Source organism: Gopherus flavomarginatus, chromosome 12, assembly GCF_025201925.1.
Source record: "Gopherus flavomarginatus isolate rGopFla2 chromosome 12, rGopFla2.mat.asm, whole genome shotgun sequence".
Taxonomy (NCBI): Eukaryota; Metazoa; Chordata; order Testudines; family Testudinidae; genus Gopherus; species Gopherus flavomarginatus.
In genome coordinates, this window is record NC_066628.1 from 25,427,361 (window position 1) to 25,454,973 (window position 27,613).

General features: G+C 47.8%; 2 protein-coding genes across 5 annotated transcripts in view; one reads left to right on the forward strand and one right to left on the reverse strand.

The window, feature by feature from the left end:
• The window catches only part of LOC127032443 (zinc finger protein OZF-like), a 605,001-nt gene that overhangs the window by 514,669 nt on the left and 62,719 nt on the right, over positions 1-27,613 (forward strand). The window lies entirely within an intron of this gene.
• LOC127032446 (E3 ubiquitin-protein ligase TRIM39-like) lies at positions 610-13,616 on the reverse strand. 3 transcript variants are annotated; one of them, XM_050919716.1, is made up of 9 exons: positions 13,102-13,616; positions 11,383-11,478; positions 10,131-10,361; positions 9,296-9,397; positions 7,645-7,746; positions 7,443-7,465; positions 5,086-5,201; positions 3,675-3,707; positions 610-1,523 (listed from the first exon to the last, which is right to left on the reverse strand). In XM_050919716.1, the coding sequence occupies exons 1-9, from the start codon at positions 13,516-13,518 to the stop codon at positions 1,015-1,017; spliced, it is 1,629 nt and encodes a 542-aa protein (XP_050775673.1). In that variant the 5' UTR covers positions 13,519-13,616; the 3' UTR covers positions 610-1,014. The 3 variants fall into 3 exon arrangements, with proteins under 3 accessions (XP_050775673.1, XP_050775675.1, XP_050775674.1); XM_050919717.1 differs by having other exon boundaries at positions 1,439-2,700; XM_050919718.1 differs by lacking the exons at positions 3,675-3,707; positions 5,086-5,201 and having other exon boundaries at positions 1,374-1,523.

Here is a 27,613-nt window from a genome sequence, read left to right on the forward strand (position 1 = left end):
AGCATGTCCCCTGGAACAGACTGAACACCAGCATAGCAGTGGGGAGGCCTGACCATTCCAGAACATTTTCATTTGACATGTTTCAGCCAGCTCTGATACAAGTCACAGCAGGCCAGATTTTACAGGCCTCAGCCACCACAACTGGAGCTGGCTTTTCCAAACAGCTCTTCTCCCATTTAAGCACCTAAAGAAGCAAACAGTTCTCAAATGAAACCTGACAGGAAGTGGAAACTTCTGGCCAAACTCTTTTGAAAATCTGGCCTCTTATTTAGGTGCCTAACGGGAGCTAAAATAAATCCAGCCCCAATTCTGGAGGCTGGTTTCGGTCTGTTTGTGCAGCAGAGTATTTTAGTCTCCAGAATCAGAGACTAAGCACCAGGCCCCAGATCCTCAAAGGTATTTAGGCACCTAACTCCCACTGCAATGAATGGTAGGTAGGCACCTATGTACCTTTGAGGACGTAGGCCTGAAAGGCTACGAGATGCCCATGTTACAATGGGTTCAACAATTACCAGGGAAAGTGAGAGTTGGTTTCTTCTCCAGAGCAAGACAGGCCTTTTGATGAGGTGCCTGAGCCCTGGGGATTCCCCCTACAGCTGTGCATGTGGCTTCCCCCTTGCTCTCTGGCAGTCTGCCAGGGTCCCACTGAACACCAGAGATGCCTGTTGCAATATCTGTATAATAACCACCATCTTGGCCAGCACACTGGGCACTGAACCAGGACTCTCTAAACACAGATACCTTGATCACTGCAGCGTGAGCTAAGCAGCCAGCCTCTACAGCCAGCTACTGTAACAAAGTCACATCCTCTGCAGCTCAGACCAAGAGGGGGGGCATGTGACATGTACTGATCAGTGGGTTACACTGGCAGGGACTTTCCTGGCCTGTCTGCAGTTTCGATGTCTCTGCAGGAACATGGGAATCGTTCAGGATCAGAGAGGACAGAGATTAGAGAAGCTCATTTCATAGGTGCTCATGGGGTATTCTGATATCCTTCCCCAAACCCTGGACATCTTAGGGACACAGTCTGAGCTGGGAGTTTACACCAAAAAGAAAGAAGAAAGGGCGAATTCTTTGCCCACTGAAAGAGGCTGGTGGGAACGCAAAGATCAGGGCCTTGGTATCAGCATCATAAAATGTCACCTGCCCTCCTTCATAGTCCAGATAGACTCCGATCTTTCTGGGGCTCCGACTCAGGGACAAGTTGGTAATAGGGGAGGTGAAGGCTTGGTAATAGGGTCCCAACTGCTCTATTGCCCAGACTCCCGCTTTGGGCTTCAAGCTGACCCTTCCCATTCTCTTCACAGACTCTCTGGCGACCCCTAGACGCACGTTCCCCCCCTCCTTCAACTCCACCTCCCAGTAATGTCTGCCTGTGGTGAATGCCTCACAGCCCAGGGCAGGGAGAAATGATAAATCTTCTACTCTGAAATTGTTGTATGGATTCTGCCATCTCATGCCTTTCTGATCCTCAGACACGATGAGCCAGGGATTTCCCGTGTCTGGATCCAGTGTCACATTTTCTGGAGAGAGAATGAGAGAGAAAATCAGAGTATCAGAGGCAGATCTCAGCCTTGGTGGCGGGGTTGATCGTGCCAGTGACAGAATCTGCCCCAGCTGGAGAGTGACTCAGGGAATCTCCTTCCTCCAGGATTTACCCAGGTCTGAATAGAGGCAGCTCTGAGATCTCATCAAAGTGTAGGGGAGAGTCACTCCCCTGGCAAGGATAGGTCAGTGACAGCAAAAGGAGTGGCCATGCCAGGCCTGAGACCTTGAATCTTTTTCATCCTGCACCCATTGCTTCTTGCCTGACAGCACACAGTGCACCCTGATCCTTTTTGGTGCTCGCCCTCACACAAAGTGTTGGGAGTCCAACTTCCCCTGGAATAGTGATGTGGGGCTCGATGCTCAAAAGGAATTAAGCACCTAAGTCTCAATTTTGGTTCCACGGCACTGCCCCAAATTCCCTGTCAAATGCTGTAGACACCTAAAGTCATGTAGCACCTACGTTTTTCAGAGTAAAACATCCTTAGCTGCCTAGTTTCTGCTGCTCCTGTGAGAGATGTTCAACTCCTTTCTCCCAGTCAAAGAGAGAGGTGGACTTGAACCTGGGCCTCCGAGCTCCCATGCGAGTGCACCAGCCACTGGGCTAAAAGTTATAAAGCAGCTACTGCTGCTGACACCAGCCAGATTTGGAGTAGTGTCAGCTCCAGTAGGTAGCCTCTGCGCACACCTACTGGATCAGGCCCCGCATGTGAGTTAGGCAGCAGAATGCTTCTCTTCCCTCTCTCTGAGAATAGCTCTGGGGCTGAGGGAGGAGACGGGCAGCTGGAGGCCCACAGGGGGACAGCAATGTGCACAGCTAGAGACAGAAACACGGTGACGAGGGAACTTGTACTCTGAAAAACGTAGGCGAGTGACTTTAGGCGCCTGCTCGGCTTCTTGCTAAAAGAGCATATGGCGCCTAACTCCAAGGAGGTTCCCAGCCTGAGAATCACAAGCAGAGATGAGGCCTCTTGCAGCCTGGACTTTGCTTATCTCTGTGAGGGGGTGGGACTTAGGACACCCCCCTTCTCATCAGCCTCCCCCAGGGGCTAGCCTACTCACCTGGCTTTGGAGCATGGCATTCTTAGGCACCCATCTCTCTCTATTCACTGTATAGGAGCCTCAGTGCCCAAGTCAGGCTTTGGGAATGCACTCCTGTTTGGGAGAGAACTTAAGCAGGTGCTTAAATGAAGCAGGCTATTTTCTGAATAAGGCTGGACTGAAGCAGGGGTCTCAGTGTTTTCCTGACTCAGTCCTGAATCAGTGCTTGGAACTCCAGGGCCTGTCAGCCCAACAGGTGACCACAGCTATGCTGATGTTTAAACTGCCTGAGCTGATGAAGCAAGTCTTGGGGAGCCTTGGGAGGAAACCCTAGGAATATGTAAGGACGTTCATCCTCAGTGCCTAGAAAAGTATGTAACCCCTGAGGGAAACCATAGCAAGCTCCTCAGGACCTGCCGTGACAGGACCTGCCGTGACTGGCAGGCCCCATGGAATGTATTGGAAGGTTGCGAGTACCTGGAGTGTCTTATGAGGTTCACAGCAGCTGCAGAAGCTTGGGGGGAGGGGCTGGAGGAAGGGACCTTCACTCCTGTGGACTTTACTCTGTGTGGGAGTCTGTGCTGGGGGGTGCACTTTGTCCTGTCGGTGAGTCGTGAATTTTCACTAGTAGCCTAGCAAATTTCCTAAAGTTCCTCGGAGCCACAGTTAACTCAGCTCAGGCTTCCACACTGCCATTTCCATTTCAACATTTAATCACTTTTAAAACAGGGCGGCAATGTTCAGAAGTTTGATTCTGTGTGGTTCAGATTTTGACTAGAGGAATCTGGCCAGTTCAATTTTAATCTCTTCCCACCATCCACTCTCAAGAGGGCATCTTGCCAAAAAGTGTTAGATTAATTGCCTGAATGTCCTAATTGGGCTGACTATCTTGTGTTTGGTTTTCATTAGAGCTAGCTGAAAAATGTCTGGTGCACATGATATTGTTTCCTACTTTTTGCTTTATTGAATTTTTATGCTTGTTTTTCTACCAGAAAATCCAGGGAGACACAAATCGTTATTATTTATCCTCAGTTCAGGATAACATTCACATGCAACTGTCCCCACTCCCCCTTACCCCCAGGAATTACCTTTGTCCAGCCTCCATTCTGACACCAGAGTCTCTGGAGGATGAAAACGGTGAGAGAGAGAGAGAGAGAGAGAGGAGATCTCAGGATTTGATCAGTAGGTAACGTTTTGTGATTTAATATAACTTTGGGGGGAGACGCAGACAGAGCTATCCTTATTAGTAATTGTTTATTAATTATTACTCCTCATGTGGTCAGGTCTGAGGACCCCAATAGGGAATTAGGGCCCTTTTGTATCAGGCTTCGCATGAACAGTTCCCTGCCAAAGAGAGCTCAGAACGTAGGAATCTGGACAATACATAGCAGCTGAGTACACTGACAAACAGGATCATATTGGTGGAGGGGTGGTGGCCCAGACCCCTTCACTAACATTCAAAGAAGCTACTCTGCTGAATTCTATAGACATTACCAAGCCCCTATCTCCTGACATCAAATAGCTGGACAGCACTGTCAGTGCAGAGATCAGGGTGGGCTAGCTGATGGTACCACCCACACAGTATAGTTCCCTGACACCTCTGAGTGGTGGCTGAGCCACATACCAAGCTTGATGATCCTGCTACAACTGCGGCTAAGAAAGCTGGATCTCTCAGCTCAAGCTGCAGAGGCTCGTTCTATCAGCTCCAGAGGCACCACATTTAATTCCCACCGCCAGGCTGTCCAGGGATGTTGTGTTGTCAGCATCTGATTGTTCCCCTCCCCCGGCACACCTTTTTTCTTTAAAGTGTCAAGTCTGAACAGTCTTTCCCCTCCGCTACCTGGCTGGTCACTGAAACTTTCTCCTGTTGCCTCCTTCACAGTCCCCTTACTTCATCCAGACTCCACACCTGCTCCCCATGCTACCCAACTCCCCTTTCTCTTCTCCTTTCCCTCTGACCCCCGCAGCATCCCCTCTTCATCTCTCAGTTTAGTTAATTCTCCCCCCAACACAAACTCACTTGAGAGAGAAGAGAAACAGACAGGAAAACTCTGGTGGCAATCTGAGGACATTTGCAGCCCATCACTGTCAGGTGTTATAAAAATACTACAATGCCTACTAATCAAAATGCTACAGCTTCCCTCCATCTACCCACTCACTCAGAGTGACTGCACATTTTCCATGACATCTTCAGCTCCAGCAGATGAAGACAAACTGCTCCCAAGTCTCTCTGAGCTGATATTAAAGTATCTGGGTGAAATTCTGGTCCCATTATAATCAGTAGAAGCTTTGCCATTGACTTCAACAAAACCAAGATTTAACCCTCTGTGTCCTGCTGTAACCAGCGCAGAGTATTATCAGACAGTAACAAATGGTAAACTAACCATCTGAACAGATCACTTTTCATCACCACAAACACATCTTTACCTGCAGCTCTTGTCTTCACTTTTGCTTGTGACTCACAAACATTTAACATAGGAAAGCCCCAGATTTTTTTACCTTTGAAGTTCTTCAGAATGTTGTGCAGAATTCTGGTCTTTTCAGAGAAATCCCAGCTGCCCCATTTAAATTCAGGAGAAAGACTCACTGGATTCTCAAATGTCCTCTGTCTGCCTCTAGAGAAAGTGACCCACAAAATTCATCATCATTGGATTGTTCAATCAAAATATATCAAAGCTTGAGGAGACACCCTGCACCTGTTTCTTGCTTTTGAGATCAAAAGGAGAAAGGTTGGAAGCAAGGAATCCCCTGCCCCCTCATACAGTTGCAGTCCCTGATCTTTGCTAGTGAGCAGTTGTTCTCCAAAGTATCTCTAGAAAGCCATCTCTAAAAAACTTTTTTTTTAATTGTGTTTGTGGGTAAAATTTAAAAAAATGTACCTACGCGACTTTCAAAATTACAATTTTCTTTTTATTTGTTCTGGGTTTTGTTCCCCATTCGCTACTTTCACGTTCCTTTTTTAACCTTATACCTTTGAATCCATAGGCGCCAACTTCCCCTCTTTCCCATGGGTGCTCGATTTCCCCCCTGCCTCCGCCCCCGCCCCTACTCTACCACTTCCATTAGGCCCCGCCCCTGCCCCACCTCTTCCCCGCCCCCATTCCAACCCCTTCCCCAAAGTCCCCGCCCCAACTCCACCCAGTCCCTGCCAATATTCCTACTCCTTCTCCAAATACCCACCCCAACCCTGCCTCCTCCCCTGAGTGCACCGTGTTCCCACTCCTTCCCCGCCAACCCCCAAAGTGTGCTAACTCTGCCAAACAGCTGTTTGGCAGTGGCTGGACAGGAAACACTGGGAGGTAGGCGGAGGAGCAGGGATGTGGTGCGCTCAGGGAGGGAGGAGGAGGTGGGGCAGGGGGTATGAGGAGCTTGGTTGCCCGTGGGTGAAGAGCACCCACTAATTTTCCCCCAGGGGTGCTCCAGCCCTGGAGCACCCACGGAGTTGGTGCCTATGCTGATTGTAATTTGCTGAATGATGTCTAGATTTTTTGGCATGTGTTTTCCTCCCCTATTTTACTTTATTTTCCATTTGCCAATCTAGTTTTTCTAACCTTCCTCAGCTTTGGAAAAGCTACAAGAAAAATGAAACTCTGTAACTCTTCCAAAGTTTGGAGAGTTTTGAAATCCAAAATGAGAGGCCATTTTAAGATGGAGCACACTTTTTGGTGACTAATTTCCTGCATGAAGAAATTTAGCCAGCTGAATTTTCTGGTGTCTGCATGGAAAGCAGCTGGGAAGCAGCAAGATGCAAGGAGGAGGCATTTTAAGGGGATGTGCATGTACCCACTAAACAGTGAGCAGGGGGATAGTTTCCACAACAATCTGATGGGGCTCCCATCTGATACCAGGGTTCCCATTTGCCCCAGGGAGGAAAGGTGGGCTCAGGCGGGGACAGATTCTGAGTCTCAGGCCTGATTCAGCTGCTCCTTTCACTCTGGCACTAACCCATCTCTGTCGGTGAGCGAATCTCCCTGCACTATGCTGAGATCCCAGAGCTGCTCCTCACTCAGAGCTGGGTAAATCCTGGAGGAAGGAGATTCCCTGAATCACTCTCCAGCTGGGGCAGATTCAGTCACTGACATTATCAAACCCTCCCGCAGGGCTGAGCTCTGCCCCTTATGTCTTATTCTCTGTCTCTCCTCACAGACAAGTACTGGGGACACCGAAGGAGAGAACAAGAACAGGAGAGAGGTTAAAAGTTAAAAATTAGGGAACCAGGCAGGGACACTGAGCAGAAAACCCCAGCCAGTGCCTGCTGCTCTCCATCTCTCCCCGGTGAATGCAACTCTGGATCCAGACACAGCTCAGCCTACACTTACTGTATCTAAGGAGGATGGGAAAGGTGTGAGACAGGGAGGCAAACTGCAGGATCTGAGCAACAGTCCCCAAAGATTCCTGTCTGATTCCACTAGCTCTGCCACTCTGTAGTGTTGCCCAAGGTGGAGAAGTTTTGAAAAGTATCATCAAAGGGGAAAAGAAAAGAAAAACTGAGAAATGAACAAAACAGTCACAGCCTTGGACATCATTTGTTTTATGGCACTAAGTTATGAAAAAGAAAAAAATAAATAAAAGGAGAGAAGATACAGGTGAGGGTAAAGCAGATATTCAAAATTCCAGTGTTTTTAACTGAAAATCAGTTGTGTGGAAAATATTCAAGAGTTAAAAAATATTTTGTGTCACACCCTGCAAAATGGAAACATCCTCTTGGGGGAGCAAGCAGCAGCCACTTACCGATGAAGTGGGTATTCCCCCGCAAAAGCTCATGATCCAATACGTCTGTTAGTCTATAAGGTGCCACAGGACTCTTTGTTGCTTTTACAGATCCAGACTAACACAGCTACCTCTCTGATACTTACCCGCTCAAGGTGCTTCTGATGTCCTAGAGGGAGAGAGAGAAAAAAGGGAGCTCAGTCCCACGTGCCCCACACTGGGGGCCCCTCCTGTTCTGGAGGGGACCCCCTTGGTATCACTAGTTGAGCTGCACATGCCATTCTCTGTAGCTAGCAGCTTTTGAAAGTCCTAGTGAGCATCTAGCTGCACATTCAGATGACTAAATACCTTTACAAATTTGGTCCCTGCTGTCCAAACCCCTTCCAGGGTCGATAAGAAGGAGGCAGAGTGAGAAGGAGCCATGTACTCGCTCCAGGCACTTGTGATGTCCTAGAAAGGAGGGAGAGAGAGAGAGAGAGAACCCAGTCCCACATGCTACTCACTGGGGACCCCTCCTGCTCAGAGGGGACTCACTTGGCCATCACTAGTTATCTGCAGTTTCCTGTAGCTAGCAGCTTCTGAAACTCCCATTAAACACCATCTGCACAGCTATAGGCTAAATACTGTTATAGCCTGCGTTAAACCTCACTGGAGCTGGTAAATGCAACTGCCACCCATCCTTTGAGATAACTGCATGGGAGATGCAAGATCTTAGGAACGTGGAAACTTGAAAAGATGATTATATGGAGCTGTGCAATGAGATTGCTCATATGCTTTTGTACCTGTAAATGTTCTCTGTATCTTTGTGAGCCAGAGATTGTATTCTGCCTCTATAGGAGAGAGTAACCGAGCTCCCAACAGGAACTAAAATCAATGGGGGCTAATTCCTTTTCATCTTGGGATGGGTTAACCACTCCAGAGATGTCCCACCTCCAGGGTGAACTGCACAGACTGGTTCAGACCAGGTTCAAGAGGCCCAGCAGACAAAAAAAAAAGAAAAAAAGCTTGTGGTATAAAGGGGCAGCCTGAACTGGCTGAGAGTGTGCCTAATTTTGATCCAAAAACTGACATGACATTGCAGCCAAGAGGGAAAACCCCTGCTAGAAGGGCTGGACGTTGCCAAGGTCTCCCCGTGACAGATGGGTGAGTGTAGGCGTATTGTTTTTTTATGATAGGTTTCCTCTGTCTGAAAATAAATGTACTGCACTGGGTGCAAGCCGGCTGGTCACAGGTAATGCTGCCATTGTCCCCTGAGAGGGTGCGAAGTGCAGTGCTGGACTAAGGCCAGACCTGCTGGAGTAGATGCAATGAATTACAAGGGGACTGCAAGCCTAAAGCCCTGGTCTGGAGAGAGAGGAACATGGGTTCCAGCCCAGAGAGAGGTGATGGCTGGAGACCTGAGACCCAAAGGGGTGTCCTAGAGGAGGCCACAGGAGGGACGGAGATGCCGTTAACCCTGGAAATGTGACAAGTCGTAGGAAGTCACTAAACTCCTTTATGGAAGCAGGAAGATGAAATGAGAGGGGCCTCCAACCACAGAGGAGCATGTGTCCCCACCCAAAACAAAGACAAATGTGAGGCCACTCAGAAACTGGAACAATACAGGTGGAAGGGATTCACTGGGGATATTTTGGGTAGAGGGGTGCGTGTGTGTGAGTGAGAAGCAACAGACACATGGCACAGAGACAGAGAAGGAAGCTCCAGACACAGCGTGAACAAGCACTGGGGACATGGCCCTCAGGAGCCTAGGAGCCCCAGCTTTTGGGTCTGAGCACTGGCTAAGAGAGGCTTGGAGTTGTGAGCAAGGAAACTGTCTCCTGTTGTTGGATTCTCCCTCCCCCATCCCCGGGGAAGCAGGACTTTGTACATATTTTGTAAATAAACAGGATTGCATCAAAGGAATACCTGACTCTATCTCCAGTTTCTGTTTCCAGCAGGAATAACACTAGAAGACCATGAATTTTTGGCCAGCCCCTAGGGCCCAAAGAGGTAACAATACCTTTGTAAATCTGGCCCCTAGTGTCCAAGCTCCTTCCAGAACTGTGGAGAATGAGGGGGAGTGAGAAGGAGCCTCGTACATGCTCAAGGTGCTTCTGACGTCCTAGAGGGGCGAGAGAGAACAGGGAGCTCAGTCCCACAGGCTGCACACTGAGGACCCCTCCTGCTCTGGGGTAGACTCACTTTGATACCCCCAGTCTGAGTTCCAGCCCAAGCCCCCTGCAGCCAGTAACTTTACACATAGTTGGCAGCTTTGTTTCATTTTAATATCTTAATTCCTTGGATTCCTGTTCTCCGTGTGACATTTGACCTTGCAGTGAACTTTTCTCCAAAAATGCGTCAAGAGGCCCCTCCCACACTCGTCAGTGGTGTGTGCATATCTCTCAGAGGTGTGAATGAGAGCTACCCACATACAGCGGGCTGGAATGCAGAGTCCAAGGGATGTTTCATTTCTAGGATTTTACTACCAGGGAGAATCTGGGTGACAACAAGGAACCCAGGAACCAGGAGTTACTTCAATTCAGCATGCTGCAGAATGGAGGATGGGATCAGGGAATGCAGCAATTTAAGGCTATTAGCTTCCAGGAATACCCATTTTGTGGGATAAGAAAACTTGCAATTAAAAATTGAACATGTTGGAAGAAGGCTGGCCACCCTTAAGAGACTGGGCCACAAAAACGTGTCCACTTTTATGCAGGACAACTGTGAATCTGTTACTCTTCATTCAGAAAATAAAACAGTTTACTTGACTATGATAATCCTAGATACCAATACCAATTTAAGAGACCCTCCTTCCCTGTGCAGAGAGCTGGGGTGCCTCTAATCCACAGTCTCACCTGCAGGAATTCACTCGCTGGCTGCTGGCACTTCCCCTCCAGCTCACTGATCAGGTGGTCAAGACGGGATATTTCTCCTGTGATTTTGGCAATATAGTTGTTCTGCCTCTTTAAAATGTCCTTGTTTATCTCATCCAGCTGGGCAAGCAGGAGTCGCTGTTTTTCCTCCACTAACTGGCGCACTTGCTGAAATTCGGACACAATCTTCTGCCTCTGGGTTTCTGTTTGTTTCTGCCATAAGCAAATGTGAAAGAAGGAAAGGGCAGTTGAGGAGTAGGAAGAGTCATGAAATTCAACAAAGCCTTTTGTGTGCAGTGAGCAGCATTTCATTCAATCCTTGACAACTCAACACTTGGCATAGAAAGAGAAGATTTTTCTGTAGCCTCCCAGTTGGCCAAACTGGTCATAAAGGTTGGAGCTTTTTTTTTTTTAAGTTTTCAAACTTAACCCTCTGTCTCCTTTATTACTGGCCTCCTGAAAACCACATCCTTTCAATAACAGGAAAATTGACAAGAGGGAGGAGGAGTGACTCAGAATTGGATTGAAAGAGAAAGGCAATGACACAAAAACATTTGCCAGGAGTCAGTGATTAGAACTGATCAGGAATTTTTCATCTAATCATTTTGGTGGTGGTTGTTGAAAAATGTAGCGTTATCAAACCCAAAACTGTTCGTGACACAGAGTCAGATGTGACAGATTTCCCAACTCAGACAAATTCCAAATTGTCAATACTTTGTTTTGACTTTTTAGATTGAAGAAATCTGGTTTCAAATGACTTTTCATTTTAAATTTAAGCTAATTTAGATTGAAGGTTTTTTTTAAAAATGGGGGAAAAGGTCAAAATTAAAATGAAACGTTTCAAAATTACTGAGTCAAAACACATTTGATTGACCCAAAATAGGAAAAAAATATTTTTTTGGTTCATGATCAACTCCTCCCCCTCCCTCCCAGCGCCTCCTGCATGCTATGGAACAGCTGTTCAACAGTGTGCAGGCGGCACTGGGAGAGGAGTGGGGATGGGTGAGCTTGGGGAGGGGGTAGAAAGAAACAGGGAAGATGAGGGGCAGGGGTGAAAAGGGAGTGGGAAGAGATGGAGTGGGAGTGTGGCCTTGGGGTAAGAGGTGGAGTGGGGGCTGGGCCTGGGACTGAGAGGGGGGCTTGGGAGTCCACGAAAATTTTTAAATCAAAATGAGGGTCCTCGAGTTGCCAAAGTGTGAGAATTGCTGCATCAGTGAGTAACAACAGCACTTACCAGCAGCTTCTGGGTTTTCATTTCCCCACTTCGTTTAAAACCCAGAACCTCATCTCGCTCTTGCTTCAAAAACTCCAGTTGTCTCTGAATGTGAGCCTAGGGACAGAAAAGTTATCTTGCTTTGGTTGCATTTTAGATTCCCTTGTTTCGAGTTTTATTTATATTTTCAAGGGTAGCTCACATCAGTAACAACAATTTTGATACATTAGCAAAAAGTGGATAAAAATGGCAAATGAAGCTGGCCTACTGGCATGTTCAGCAAAGTCCATACAATCCTAAAGAACTCAAGAGTATGCAAAAAATATATAGGTTGAGATTTTGAAAGCAGTGCAAGGGACACAAGGCTACATTCCCAGGGGGGACTTAGATATTGTAATTCCGAGCATTGTAGCACCTAACTTTTAGATATCTAGAAAGACAGTGGACTCCACAAACTCCACATGATCCCTACGCAATGCATGGGGAAAGACAGGCACCTAAGCATGGGATTCACAAAAGCCAGCATGCTAGGCGGGGAGGCACCTAAGGTAGCCAATGGGAGATGCCAAGGAAGGGGTGTGTCCTAAGCTCCACCTCTCTCAGGGATTTCAGTGCCTAAGCCTTGGACTACACTACGAATTTCTGCCAGTATAACTGCGTCACTCAGGGCTGTCGAAAATCCACACCCTGAGTGACGAAGTTACACTGACTGAACTCCCACTGTACACAACACTACGTTGATGAGAGAGCTTCTCCCATTGATGCAGTTATGGCCCCTCAGGGATGTAGAGGGCTCTCTCCTTTGGGAGAAGCTCTCCTGTTGGCGTAGGTAGATTCTTCACTAAGTGCTACAGAGGTGCAGCTGCACCACTGCAGTGCTCCAAGTGTAGACAAGCTCTGAGACCCAGGTGCCTGAAGGCACCTCCCTCTGCCTAGGATTCTCAGCGGCAAGCCCTCTTCTGCAGTCAGGTGCGTAAGCCGATTTTTGCAAGAATAGTGGTAGTGCCTGCTTCACTCCTCACTAAACACCTGAGCGGGGAGGAGGACAATGCCATCCCTTCTAAACTCATAAGCTGCTGTTTCTTACTAAAAATTGCATATCCGCTCAGTTAATCAGTTGGCACTTTTATCAATTGAGTTCACAAGTTTGGTGGGGAAACTCATCTGCAGCCTTAGCCTGGAATCATCTGCCTAATTTGAGGACGTGGGGCTGGTCTACACTGCAAAGTATGGTTGACTTAACTATGCTGTTCTATTGACCTAGCTACCCTCTCTCAGGGAGGTAGATTTACAAGAGCTCCTTCCACCACTGCAGGAAGTGTCCACACTACAGCAGCACAGCTGTGTCACTTCGCGATTCTCGTGCTGACATACCTTTGCTCTGTGCAGTAGCTTCCTCTTTGCAGCTCTGAAGGTGACACCATTACTTAAATTGTCCTTAAGAGCTTGTGGATCAAACCTCACTTTACACTGAACAACTTCAATTCTCTAGAGAGGTTCCCCTCCCCGCCACACAGACCAGTGAGAAATGGATTGGAAAGGGCTCCAACTTCCGAAAGATGTTTTCCACTATCATACACCTCTGAATCCTACACTTTCTGCCTATTTTGCCACTTTACAGTACAACTTTCCCTTCTATAGCATCGTTTGCAAATACAGTGCAGTTGGGGGACAGTAACCATCAGAGCAAAGGAAGAGAAATATGTGTGCAAAAAATCCAGAGCTACAGAGATTTCTTACCTTGTAATTTTGGGCAGCTTCTTCTATGGGAACCACAGTGTGAGCTCTGTGATCCCAGGAGTCTCTGCAGATCGAACAAATTAGATTTTCATCCTCTTCACAGAAGAGTTTCAGAGCCTCCTGGTGTTTCTCACACTCCCTCTCGCCTCCTGAATCTTTTGCTGTCTGTAAACTCAACTGTTTGGCTATTTCCACAACATTTGCCAGCACTCTGTTTGGCTTGAAGTTTCTGTGGTGAACAATTTTCCTGCACTGAGGGCAGGAGAAGTTTGTATCTGACTTCCTCCAGTACTGGCTGATGCAGGCTCGGCAGAAATTGTGCCCACAGCATATAGACACTGGATCTTCAAAATAGTCCAGACAGATGGAACAAGTAGCTTCATCTTTGAGACTTTCCACAGGATTCTCTGCAGCCATAGCTCCCCAGTACAGTGTAAGAAGGTAACATTCAATTTCCTGTTCTCAAAAATATGTCCCTCCTACAGCAGCAACTGGGTGTTTCCCTTCATGGAACTGACTCATGTTTATTTTGCTGAATCCAGTGGGAAAAAATTTAGCTGTGTCTGACTACAGACATGTTATTACTGTCACATCCAAAACCATGGCTAAGCTGGAGTTAAAGTGGATCACTTACTTTTTTGATCAGTTACTTATTAGAAATACTTGGAGAATTTGCTCAGGCATGCTATACAAAGTATGCAAATATTCTGCTGCTAACCCAATCAGGCATAATACTGTCCCATCCCCCACCAGCCTTACTTGGCCTACTTTGTATGTAAGAAGAGGAGAAAAGGTTGTTGGAGTTACTGAACAGGACAAAATCAGATATCTGAAATCAACACAGTGGAGCTGACCAGAAAATGAAATTTCTCTTCTGTGGGAAATTCTCATTTTTCAAAATTTGTGTTTGTTTCACAGTGGGACAAAAATCAATGCTTTGACATTTTCAGTCAAAATGAAACATTTTTCATATCTTCAAACCAAAGGTTGTTTTTTTAAAGTCAACTTGAAATAAAACATTTCATTTCAAATGTCAATTAAAAACCAAACTTTCCATGTTGAATTATTTCCACTTAAAATTACATTAAGTGGAAATGTCAATTTAAAAATAATCATTTTGAATTAGCATTTTGAATCAAACAAATAATTTCCAAATGTTGATACTGAAATCAACTCAGATATGTTTTGTTATGATTATTATTTGTATTACTGTAGCATCACTGTATGAAAATGCATTTTTTGATCTCTGAAACTATTCTCTGAATTCAGGTTGTACACAATGAACAATTCAGCTGAAAAAGAAAAAATAAAATAACAAGAGTCTAAATGTTTTGTTTGGACCATTTCAAGGTAGTTTGTTCCAACTTTTTTCATTTTAAAATATTGTTACAATTTCAAATTTGGCCAATTAAAAAAAAATGAAAAACACCTGGAACAGTCAAAATCAAAATGAAAAACTAAAAACAAAACATACAAACAAAGAAAATTAAATCTAATTCAAAGAGTTTCAATTGATTCAAAACATTTTATTGCTGAGCTTTTCAATTTCACAGAAAAGATTCTAAAGAAAATGTTTCAGTTTGAATCAAACAATTATTTTCCCCAGAAGTTTTGGGTCAGCCCCTGAACTAAAAATACCCCATTATTCACTCAGCTTTGGTTTGCAGTATCTGGGCCAGAAATAGGAGTGCTGTCTAAAAAATGAGAACATTTTTCATGAAAAAGATTCTCTCCAAGAATTTCAGCTGGTTTTAAAAACAGTGGAAAGAAAATAACTTTAAACATTTTATTGACAGTAAATAAATGTGAGGTTTCAAATGATTGTACACTAAGTGGTCCCACTCTGAACTGACAATGTAATGACCAGGTGGCATGGGAGGCAGGTGAACTGGCTACTGGGGGAAGTTAGCTCCCGGCCCTACCACTTCTGCCCAAGGCCTCGCCCCTCTCGCTCCCATCCCCCTCCCCTGTTTGAGCCCAGAACACTTCCACTACAGCTACAATGCCCCCAACCCCAGCCCCGGAGTGCCAGGCGGTGCAGCCGTGGCCCGAGTGCACCCAACCCCAGCCCTAGGTCTTGCAAACACCGGTCCCAGCCGTCCTCAATCCCAGGCACAGAAAAGCAGAAACTGGAAGCAGGCAGGAGGGAGCCATGCTGGGCTGCTTAGGGAGGCTCAGCCTCCCCTGGCCTATTATACCCAGCCCCAGTGGGATATTTTACCAGCCATCTCAAGGACACAGTGAGAGCTATCATTCCAGACCCATCCAGAATCAGGGGTGGATTCTCTCCTCAATGAAAGAGGCCAGTGGGAAAGTGTAGCTGGGGGCCAGGTTATCAGTATCAAAAAATGTCACTTGTCCATCTTCATAGTCCAGATTAATCTCAATCTTCCTGAATCATATTCAGGATCTGGAGGAGGAGGGGCTGATAGCACTGAATGACCTCTACTCAGCTCCAAAGTCCTGATCCTCCCTTTAGGATCTCTCTGGCAGCATCCATGTTTAAGTCTCTGTTACCCTGGACCTCCCAGAAATGTCTCCCTGAGGTGATTCCTTCACAGCCCAGCACACAGGGAACAGAATCAAATCTCTCAGGATTGTCAGGCACAAATTTTGCAATGTTTCCATCCATGTTACACTTTTCTGATTCACAGACAGATTGAGTTCACGACTTGCTGTGCTTGGATCCAGAGTCACATTTGCTGGGGAGGGAGAATCACAGCATATGGGGCAGAGCTCAGTCCTGGGGGAGGCTGGAACTATTTCTCACACTCCCCAGCATCCACATTCTGGATGGGACAGTCCTGGGTCCCAGGGAGCTGCCTCTCTGTCCTGGTTGCCTGAGGGTATGTCTACACTACAGGATTATTCCTATTTTACAGACACCCGTTTTTTAAAACAGATTGTATAAAGTCGAGTGCACGTGGCCACACTAAGCACAGTAATTCGGTGGTGTGCATCCATGTACCAAGGCTAGCATCAATTTCCAGAGCATTGCACTGTGGGTAGCTATCCCATAGCTATCCCATAGTTCCCTCAGTCTCCTCCACCCATTGGAATGCTGGGTTGAGATCCCAGTGCCTGATGGGGCAAAAAACATTGCCGCTGGTGCTTCTGGGTACAGCCCAGGGGCAGCTTTAGACATTTCGCTGCCCCAAGCAGGGCGGCATGCCGCAGGAGGCGCTCTGCCGGCCGCCGGTCCAGCGGACCTCCCACAGGCGTGCCTGCGGAGGGTCCGCTGGTCCTGCGGCTCCACCGAAGCCGTGCAGGACCAGCGGACCCTCCGCAGGCACGCCTGCGAGAGGTTCACCGGAGCCGGGGGACCAGCAGACCCTTCTCAGGCATGCCTGCGGGAGGTCCACCAGAGGTGCCTGCTGCCCCCCCGGTGACCGGCAGAGTGCCCCCTGCAGCATGCCGTCCCAAGCACGCGCTTGGCGTGCTGGGGTCTGGAGCCGCCCCTGGTACAGCCTCACCCCTGCCTCCATGAAAGCAGCAGCAGACAACCGTTTTGTGCCTTTTTTCCTGGGTGAACTGTGCAGACCCCATACCACAGCAAGCATGGACCCTGCTGAGCTCAAGACAGCAATCATGGACATTTTAAACACCTTGAGCATTCTTGTGCAGTCTATGCTGAACCTGGACCTGCAAAGCCAGGCGAGGAGGAGGCGATTACTGCAGAGCAGCAACGAGAGTGATGAGGACATGGACACAGAATTCTCTCAAACAGCAGGCTCCTGCGCTTTGGGATCCTGCTGGTAATGGGGCAGGTTCTAGCCATTGAACTCTGATTTTGGGCCCGGGAGACAAGCACAGACTGGTGGGACTGCATAGTGTTGCAGGTGTGGGACTATTCCCAGTGGCTGTGAAACTGTCACTTGTGTAAGGGCACTTTCATGGAACTTTGTGACTTGCTTTCCCCTGTCCTGAAACGCCAGAATACCAACATGAGAGCAGCCCTCACAGTTGAGAAGTGTGTGGCGATAGCCCTCTGGAAGCTTGCAACGCCAGACAGCTACCGGTCAGTCGGGAATCAGTTTGGAGTGGGCAAATCTACTCTAGGGGCTGCTGTGATGCAAGTAGCCAAAGCAATCACTAAGCTGCTGCTACCAAAGGTTGTAACTCTGGGAGATATGCAGGTCATAGTGAATGGCTTTGCTGCAATGGGATTCCCTAATTGTGGTGCGGCGATAGATGGAACCCATATCCCTGTCTTAGCACCGGAGCATCAGGGCACCCACTACATAAACCGCAAGGGCTACTTTTCCATAGTGCTGCAAGCACTGGTTGATCACAAGGGACATTTCACTAACATCAATGTGGGATGGCCGGGAAGGGTTCATGACGCTCGCGTCTTCAGGAACACTACTCTGTTTAAATGGCTGCAGCAAGGGAATTACTTCCCAGACCAGAAAATAACAGTTGGGGATGTTGAAATGCCTGTAGTTATCCTGGGGGACGCAGCCCACCCCTTGATGCCATGGCTCATGAAGCCATACACAGGCAGCCTGGACAGTAGTCAGGAGCTGTTCAACTACAGGCTGAGCAAGTGCAGAATGGTGGTAGAATGTGCATTTGGCCATTTAAAGGCACGCTGGTGCACTTTACTGACTCGCTCAGACCTCAGCCAAACCAATGTCTCCATTGTTATTGCTGCTTGCTGTGTGCTCCACAATCTCTGTGAGAGTAAGTGGGAGACATTTATGGTGGGGTGGGAGGTTGAGGCAAATTGCCTGGCTGCTGATTACGTGCAGCCAGACACCAGGGTGATTAGAAGAGCACACCCGGAAGCGGTGTGCATTAGAGAAGCTTTGAAAACCAGTTTCATCACTGGCCAGGGTACAGTGTGACTGTTGTGTTTGTTTCTCCTTGATGAAACCACCCCCCTTGATTGACTCATTCCTTGTAATTCACCCATCCCTTCGATCACAGCTTGCTTTCTAAGGAAATAAAGTCACTCTCGTTTAAAAATCATGTATTCTTTATTACTTAATTATAAAAAAGGGAGAGAACTGACAAAGTAGCCCGGATGGGGTTTGGGAGGAGGATAGGAGGAAAGGAAAAGGCCACTAAAAATTTTTTTGTAATAATGACAGCCTTTTGGTTGGGCTGTCCACTGGGGTGGAGTGGGTGGGTGCACGGAGCCTAGCCCCACAAGTTCTTACTCGTCTGCTGGGTGAGGAGGCTAAGGAACATGGTGAGGGGGGAGGGTGGTTATACAGGGGCTGCAGCGTCACTCTAACATCCTGGTGCCATTCCTGAAGCTCCACCATACGCTGGAGCATGTCAGTTTGATCATGCAGCAGCCCCAGAGTTGCATCCCGCCACCGCTGATCTTCCTGCCGACAGCATCTCTCCTCTCATCTCGAACGTCCCTCCTGTCCTCATGTTCGTCCCTTCTGTCCTCACGGTCACTGGCATCTTTCTTGTACTTTGATACCACGTCCTTCCACTCATTCAGATGAGCTCTTTCATTGCGGGTCACTTCCATGATTTCCAAAAACATTTCCTCTCGCGTCTTTTTTTTCTGCTGCCTTATCTGAGATAGCCTTCGGGACGGAGTAGGGAGGCTTGAAAAATTTGCAGCTGCAGGAGGGAGGGAAAAAAAAAAAGAGAGAGAAGTATTTAAAAAGATACATTTTACAGAACAGTGGTTATACTCTTTCATGGTGAACAACACTATTTACCTTACATAGCACATATGTTTTCACTACAAGGTCGCATTTTGCATCTTAATATTGAGTGCCTGCAGTTTTGGTGTTAGAAATCACAGACGCAGGTCAGGGCATCAGAATTCAGCTTGCATGCGGCCATGGTAAGCCATTGGCTTTCTTCTTCTGCAGCCTTCATATAACCAGCACCCTTCTTTCCCAAATAGCAAGCAAAGCCCATTCAGTGCTGCTGCTTTCCTGTTAACGTGCAGCAGCAGAAACCACTCCCCCTTCCAATTCTCTGTGATGATCGCTTTACCCCTCTCCCCACCGTGTGGCTGGTATTATGGAAGATCACTGCTAAACACCGCCCTTTTCCCCCTCACCGCATGGCTGGTAGCAGGGAAGATTCCTGCTAGCCAAACATTGAAAAGCTCAGTGCCAATTGCGCCCCCCCTTCTCCTCGCCTGGCTACCTGCAGGGAAGGATTTCTTTTAAGCCACAGGCAAACAGCCCAGTAGGAATGGCCATCTCTGTCCCCTTAATTAAATTCTTGAATTTCAGCCAGGTTACCATGAACAATATCACTCTCCTGAGGATAACACAGCGAGATAAAGAACGGATGTTGCTTGACTGCCAGCAAACACCGGGATCATACGCAGCTGGTCATGCAATGATACCAGATTACTTGCTACATGCTTGGCGTGGTCAAGTGTCTTACCGTTGAGGACAAAATAAGGCTGCCCTGCCCAGAAACCTTCTGCAAAGGCTTTTGGAGTACCTCCAGGAGAGCTTCATGGAGATGTCCCTGGAGGATTTCCGCTCCATCGCCAGACATGTTAACAGACTTTTTCAGTAACTGTACTGGCTGCGAATGCATCCCAAGTCCTCAGGGCAAATTAATCATTAAAAAACACTTGCTTTTAAACCATGTTTTATATTTTCAAGGTACACTCACCAGAGGTCCCTTCCATGGCTTCATTGTCTGGGATAGTGGCTTGGGAGGGCTGGGAGGATAATTCCGTCAGGGTGAGAAAAAGCCCCTGACTGTTGGGGAGAATGGAGTGCTGTGTGCTCTCTGCAAGCTTGTCCTCCTCATCTTCCCCATCTGCAGAATCCTCAGCCATGGCTGAGATTACCACCCCCACCTCGGAATCCATGGACAGGGGTTGGGTTGTGGTAGCGGACCCCACCTAGAATTGCATGCAGCTCAGCGTAGAAGCGGCATGTTTGCGGCCCTGCCCCAGACTTTCCGTTTGCTTCTTTGGTTTTCTGGTAGGCTTGTCTGAGCTCCTTAAATTTCACACGGCACTGTACTGAGTCCCTGGTGTGGCCTCTCTGCATCATGACCTTGGAAATTTTTTCAAATGTTTTTTCATTTCGTCTTTTGGAAAGGAGTTCTGCTAGCACGGAATCCTCTCCCCAAAAAGCGATCAGATCCAGTACCTCCTGTGCAGTCCATGCTGAAGCTCTATTTTGATTCTCAGGAGACTGCATTGTTACCTGTGCTGATGAGCTCTGCGTGGTCACCTGTGCTGGTGAGCTCTCCATGCTGGCCAAACAGGAAATGAAATTCAAAAGTTCACGGGGCTTTTCCTGTCTACCTGGCCAGTGCATCCGACTCCAGATTGCTGTCCAGAGTGGTCAAAATAGTGCACTGTGGGATAGCTCCTGGAGGCCAATACCATCGAATTGCGGCCACACTAACCCTAATTCGACATGGCAATACCGATTTGAGCACTACTCCCCTTGTCGGGGAAAGAGTACAGATATCAATATTAAGAGCCCTTTATATCGAAGTAACGGGCTTCGTTGTGTGGACGGGTACAGGGTTAATTCAGTTTAATGCTGCTAAATTCGGTATAAACGCGTAGTGTAGACCAGGCCTGAGACTAATTCCACTGAAGTTTCTCCACTTGGCTGCTGAGGGCACTATTGTGGCTGCCTTTCTGCCTCCCCTCCTGCTGCATCTCTCTGCTGGGACTGCCCTGTTCCCAGAGGCACAGCTGTGGCAACAACTGGCTGCAGGTGTCTATGGTTAAAGCCACCAGCTGCTCTATCCCAGCCAAAGAGAACAGTGGAAGACATGGAACAGGAGATAGCCTCTCCCCAGCCTAGGAAGAACCATTAATAGGACCCTTGCTAACCCAAGGCAAAGGGTGCAAGAGGTGGCAGCAATGGAGGGAAAGTCTCTACCTAATCCAGAAACAGGGCGAAGCGTCAAGAAAAGAGCCCCCATCAGCCCAAGGGAAAGGGATGTGGCAGCTCTGAGGGGGAGACCTCCCCATTTATATCTCTGAATTTAATATTTCAGGCATGTAGAAATATTCACCAGAATCCACCTGGTCAGAGTTAAGGGTGTTTGGATGTTTGGCAGTGAGAAGGTTTCTGTTGCCTGGTGTGTGCGTATCCCAGAACCGGTTAGGTGCCACTGGACAGCTGTAAGAGGAATCCAAGCATCTGAACCCCAAGATCCCCAGACAGTTCAAGCCTCTGGGACCAGAACAGAGCCAATACATTGCCCAAATCTTGGGGTCCCTAGGCACATCTCTAGCCCCTTATCCTGAGATCTGGAACCTGCTGCCTAGCCCTTTGGTGCAGACCTTTCAGACTCCCTCATGCTTAAACACACCATCTCCCAGCACAGGCATAGTTTGGCTGCTATATTTGGGGAGGGGGTAAAGCATGTGCATGCATGCATGCAGACATGCACACTGAAGCCAGTTCTCTTTGTTCACTGGCTCTGACCCCACACTAGGATTGGCAACTGGGCTGCTGATGCTGGGGGGCCTGGGCTGGCTTAATGGTGGAGCCCCAGCTACTGCTGGTCACCACTCCAGCACCAGCATCTGCAGTGATATCATTGATCTGGTGCTGCTGCAGCTGTCTCCCTCCTGGGGTTGCTGCCGCTGCCAAGGGGATGCCACATGCCAGACTCCGGCTTCCCCCTTCCCATTCCCATATCCCCTTCTCTTCTCCATTCCCTCCCCCCTTCCTCTCCCCACTATCTCATGCCACCTGTAATGGGGTCTATAACAAACGCCATACAGAGCAGAGGCAGAGGGGGGAAGGGATTCTCTCCTCCCTACAGGCAAGCAGCCTAGAGTGACCAGATGTCCCAATTTTATAGGGACAGACCCAATATTCAGGGCTTTTTATTTTATAGGCGCCTATTACCCCCCCCCCCACTCCTTGTCCCAATTTTTCCCACTTGCTATCTGGTCGCCCTAAAGCAGCCTGACCACACCCCCACGCAGATGCCTCAACTGCCAATCATGGATGCAGGCACCCAGAGCTGCAACCAATAAGGGGAACAAGGCCAGCTATAAAAGGAAAGAACTCAGCAAGGACAGGAAGACCTGGGATAGAAAAGTGGATGATCTCTCTGTACCAGGCTGCCTCTAGAAACACAGTGCAAAGACACTGAAGTAGACTACTAGGCCTAACTAGAAGCTGGGGACCAAGAACTGTCCAGCTTAGGGGCTAACTAAAGAAAGCTAGTTGGGGGCAAATGAAGACCCCCTGAAGAACCAAATCAAGGACTGGTACCACTACCCTTAGCACTTGACTCTGCACTGACTGGCCTAGTGGTTGTGGGGAGTGTCAGCGAGATGATTATGAGATGTGTGTGTCTGTCTATCTGTTTCTCTTTCCCAGGTTGCTGCTGCAGAGAAAAAGGATTGCCCAGTAGTTAAGATACTCAGTTACCCTGAGCAGATCCAGGTTCAATTCCCTGCTCTGTGTGAACTTGGGTAAGTCATTTATTCTGTCTGGGCCTGACTTTCCCCTTTCTAAAATGGGAGGAACAGCCCTTCCCCATCTCACAGCAGTATGGCGTGGCTAAGCAAATTGAAGTTTGTAAAGTGCTCAGGTAGTGCAGTGATGAGGTCAGATAAGGACCTGCAAGAGCTAGAAGTGCCGCTATTTCCTGTCCACATCAAATCACAAAACGTCACATTGGGGTGGTTGCAAACAACTGTGATCTCACACTGACTCTTTCAATAGCTGGTGTTTCTCCTGGAATCCTTGTGACTACATGACAATCTCAGCTCTCACTTTAACAAAGGGAAGTTTCTTGCTCTCATGGCTGAGTAGAAAAGTTTGAAAACATGACCAAAGTGAATCCTGAATGCTCAGAAACAAAAACAAAAAGTCCAGAATGTAATTTTTTAGAAGAAAAAACCCTCATGTGTTTTTTCAGCCAGCCTCATGATTTTTGATTACATGGTGCTGACAATACTGCATTGGCAGTGATCAGTTTGTTTTCAGGGCAATGTTCAGCAGCTAAGACTCCAATGACCTAAATATAAAAACAAACATTCTCCTTTATCATGTTAGTTCACCCTCACTGGAGGGGGCTGTGCTCATTTGTTACTGGAGGTGCCCAACCCAGCTCCATGGGCATTCCCATAGCTTGCCATCTCTGCCTACTTCCCTTTCTATTAACTGTGCTCTTTTAGATTAATGATGGCATTAAATTAGGGGGCTTTCCATGAGTAGTAGATAGAGATTTAATGCCTGAATCCTCAGTGGCACAATATTGTCAACCCCAAACTTTTAAAAATCATGAGTCAGGACACTCAAAATGACTCATTCCTTTAAAATCATGAGACTTAAAAATAAAAATGATGGTGATAAATGTTGGGTTCTTTCTATTCAACCTGTGGCTTCCCAGACCTTTAGGCTGCACTCAGATCACATTTTTAACTTTTTCTCTGCAACCAAGAAAGCTAGAAGCTTCCTTTGTTTAAAAAAATGAAAGTCCAGAGTCTCACCTCATCACATGCTTTCAGGAGCTGGGGCTTTAACAAACACAGCAAATATCATGAGATGCCTTATAGAATCATGAGTGTTGGTGACACTGCAGCCCCTTTTTCCTGAGCCAAAGCAGCCTTAGAATAAATGAGAATCAGGCCTTTGAAACATTGATTTCAGCTTAATCAAATTTTTGGCCTGTGAATTTAATATCACTAGACTTGGAAGGATTAGATTTTATCAGTAGATGTCTCTGAATATTGATTTCACTGTACGTACACACACCCCCACACACCGAAAAAAAAATTTCCTTTGATAACAACTGAAAATACAAATAGGCACAGTAAGAACAATGCAGCTTGATAACTTATTAGAGTTTGATTTAAGAATATTTACTTTACATGTTTTGACATGTGATGTTGACAATTTCTATTTTAATGGTTCTAAAACTGGAACTTTTTGAATCTGCGTCTATATTTAAATAATTGTCTGACCAAAATATTGTCTGATCTCCCCCCTACCCTGCTGCCCATAATTTCCCACAACTATAAAAATTTAAATAAATACAACTAGGAATGAAATGGTTAAAACCCATATCTTTCTGCAACTGTGAAAATTTAAATGAATAAATATAAAAATTGCTTAACAGTAAACATCTGTCAAAATTATTTATTTTAAAAAATGAATTCTGCAAAGCCTGAATATCCCTCCTTAGACACACAGACCCTGCTCCTGCAAGACTGCACCAGAGCCCTAGTGGTACATTTTTCACAAAAGCCTCCAGGGCTGTGTTACCAGTGGGCTCCTTCCAGTTCAGCAAACAGCACCAGTTCCAGGAGAGGAAACATGCAGTTGTTGCTGTAGACAGGGCATATTTCTGAGCTCAGGAAACTGACTCTTAGTACTCTGCCCAGAGGGAGCCATGGCTGCAGGGAACTCCGTGGAAAGTCTCCAGGATGAAGCTACTTGTCCCATCTGTCTGGAGTATTTCACAGAACCTGTCACTCTGGAGTGTGGCCACAATTTCTGGGGAGCCTGCGTCACCCAGTGCTGGGAGGGATCTGACACAGACGCCTCTTGCCCCCAGTGCAGAGAAACTGTGCAACAGAGAAACCTCAGGCCAAACAGGCAGCTGGCAAATGTCATAGAAATAGCCAAATGGATGAGTTTACAGGTAGCCAAAGGAGCAGAAAGGGAGAAGGTTTGTGGGGAACACCAGGAGGCTCTGAAACTGTTCTGTGAAGAGGATCAAACGTCTGTCTGTGTGGTTTGCCATCTGTCCGGAGCTCACAGATCTCACACGGTGGTTCCTCTAGAGGAAGCTGCCCAGGAGTACAAGGTAGGGTATTGCTGTCAAGTTTAACAGGTAGTAACTTTGGATTTTAATTACAGATTAATTTTACTGAAAGTTACCTGGCACAGTTGTGACTGCACCATTCACCTCTATAAAGCCTTCATTGTATCAGAGATGCTATAACAAAATAAATGATGTGGCAGTGGGGCAAGGAAGGCAAAAAATGAAATCTTTAAAGATAGCTGATGTGGGAAACTTCTCTGAGATGCTGAATGCTTTTCAAACCCACCTTCCAATGCTGAAATAAGGGACCTTTTTACAGAATGGATAGTGTTAAATGATCAGTGAGGTTTAAATTACAAGAGTTGCCTTCAGACTGGAGGAGGGGAAGTTACAAGCTGCTGTTACTGATTTGTTTCATAGAATTTATTATTATTACTTTTATCTGCATCACAGTAGCCCTTACAGACCCCAAATGAGATCTGGATTCTGCACAAAACAGTGACAGACAATCCCTTCTCTGAGCAGTTTAGAGTCTAAATAGCCAAGACAAAGGGTGGGAGGGAAACTGAAGCACAGAGAGAGGCAGTGACTTGCCCAGGCCACCCAGAATGTCAGTGCCTGAGCTCAGAATAGAGCCCATGTCTCCCTAGGCCCAGTCCAGGGCTCTAACTACATGCTGCCACCTCAGCATCAGCCTCCAGTGAAGAAGTGTGTCCATTAGGAGGAAAAGGCACCGTGGTAAATGTCCCAGGCCTAGCAGGGAGATGAGGTTTTCCACTGGGATTCTGAACTCCTGTGTTGCTCCCAAGGGGGTTAAACTCGGATGCCAGCGTGCACTAGAGGAGGTCACTGTGCTAAATGCTGTGTGGGACCCCGAGCAGCTTGAGTCCACACACAAAAGGGCTCCAGACAACGCAAGTCCATACCAAATACCATGGGGATTACACTGGACAGTAGCAAATCTAACCCCTGTTGTCGATCTGAACTGTTTTATTATGCATGTGGGCAAGGACCAGTCAAACTGATTCTGTTTAGTCCCACCAAACTGTCTTTTCAGATCTCCCAGAATCCACTGCTTTTGGAATCTTTACCAGGGAATGGGACAGTAGGGTACCAACCCAGAGGTCATTGCTATGTAAAGGGTTTAGGACAGCTATAGTGCAAATCCCAACAGTTCTTAACACAAATCAGCCCATCTAATTAAGGTGGCCACTGACACACACCCAGAATACGGGACATCCCCACACCTGCCTACATGGGCCCACCCCCAGCTACTTCTGTCGGCTTGCATGGGCCCACTGCTGTCTTTGTCAGCTCACCCCCACGGCGTCCTCCTGTGTCCTCAGTCTCCTCCTCTCTCTCATTTTCACTAGACAAAGCCACATCCAGTTCCGAGTCCCTATCGGTCAGGGATAGTGCTCCACAAAACTGGGACTGTGCAGCTTCAAACCAGACTAATGGCTTGCCTATGTCTAATGGGATTTGCCCTGGTGCTTAGACCAGTTCTATCCAACCAGTGCAATCCCTGGGGTTCAGAGCTGAAATTCAGTGGGAGTTGGGCTCCTTTGAGAATCCAAGCTGTGACAAAGTTCCTCCTCTACCTTGGTGGGTCCTGCACTTATTGGCAGATTTGCTCACCTCAGTGATCTCCCCCAGAGTCTGGATCAACTCCTCCTGTGTCTGATTAGGAGTTGGGAGGTTTGGGGGGAACCCGGGCCAGTCCTCTACTCCGGGTTCCAGCCCAGGGCCGTATGGATTTGCAGCTGTCTATAGTGCCTCTTGTAACAGCTGTGTGACAGCTACACTCCCTGGGCTACTTCCCCAAGGCCTCCTCCAAACACTTTCTTTATCCTCACCACAGGACCTTCCTCCTGGTGTCTGATAATGCTTGTACTCCTTAGTCCTCCAGCAGCACAGCCTCTCAGTCTCAGCTCCTTGTGTCTCTTGCTCCCAGCTCCTCACACACTTCCTCTCCTCTGGCTCCTCCCCATCTGACTGGAGAGATCTCCTTTTAAAACCCAGGTGCCCTGATTAGCCTGCCTTGATTGGCTGCAGGTGTTCTAATCAGCCTGTCTGCCTTAATTGGTTCTAGCAAGTTCCTGACTACTCTAGTGCAGCCCCTGCGCTGGGCACTCAGGGAACAGAAGCCTGCTTCTCCTGTGGCCAGTACTGATTCTTCCTTCTACCACTCTGCTGTAGAGGAAGGAGAGAGAGGGCTGCTGCTGCTGCTGCTGTTCCTGCTGGGCGCTGGGCCCTCGCTGCTGCTGTTTCTGCTCCTGCTGCTTCCCTGGCTGGGCTAGACACCACCACCTACCCCTCTCTCTGCTGTCTGTTTGCTGGCTGGCTGGTGGTTCCCCCCCCACCTCAGTTACTGCTGTTATTCCACCTACAGCCCCTTGGGGGGGGGGCTGCTGGCCTGCTTCCCAGAGAGGAGGGGAGTAAGGGACCCCAGCTCTTGTTGCTGAGACCACCACCCTCTGAGCGGGGTCCCTCCTGCCTGGACGCCAGACCACCACCACCTGGAGCTGCTGGGCCTACTGTGGCTGTTGCTGGGGAGCTGTTGGTGCCCGGAGGAGGAGAGGAAGGAGAAGAGGACCACCTGCTGCTGGAGACAGTATGAAGACCACTGTGGAGGGGGCTTTTCTGGACTGAGTCTTTTTCAAACTGTGCTCTTGTGGTGGGGGTTTGGACTGTGTCCGCTGGGGCACCGGGGGTGTGGCGTGGAGCCTGTCCCCAGTCCATCCGTGTCCCCCTTCGCCCCCACCACCATCGTTGCCCCCTCCACCACCCCCGCTGGCTGTTTTCCTTCTGC

Excerpts from the sequence above, each read along its gene's own strand:
- LOC127032446 (XM_050919716.1), bottom strand. The coding sequence starts at position 13,518 with ATGGCTGCAGAGAATCCTGTGGAAAGTCTCAAAGATGAAGCTACTTGT. Across the intron at positions 9,398-10,130 it reads CAGCGAGTGAATTCCTGCAG|GACGTCAGAAGCACCTTGAG; the intron begins GTGAGACTGTGG and ends TCGCCCCTCTAG. Across the intron at positions 1,524-3,674 it reads AGAATGGAGGCTGGACAAAG|AAAATGTGACACTGGATCCA; the intron begins GTAATTCCTGGG and ends TTCTCTCTCCAG.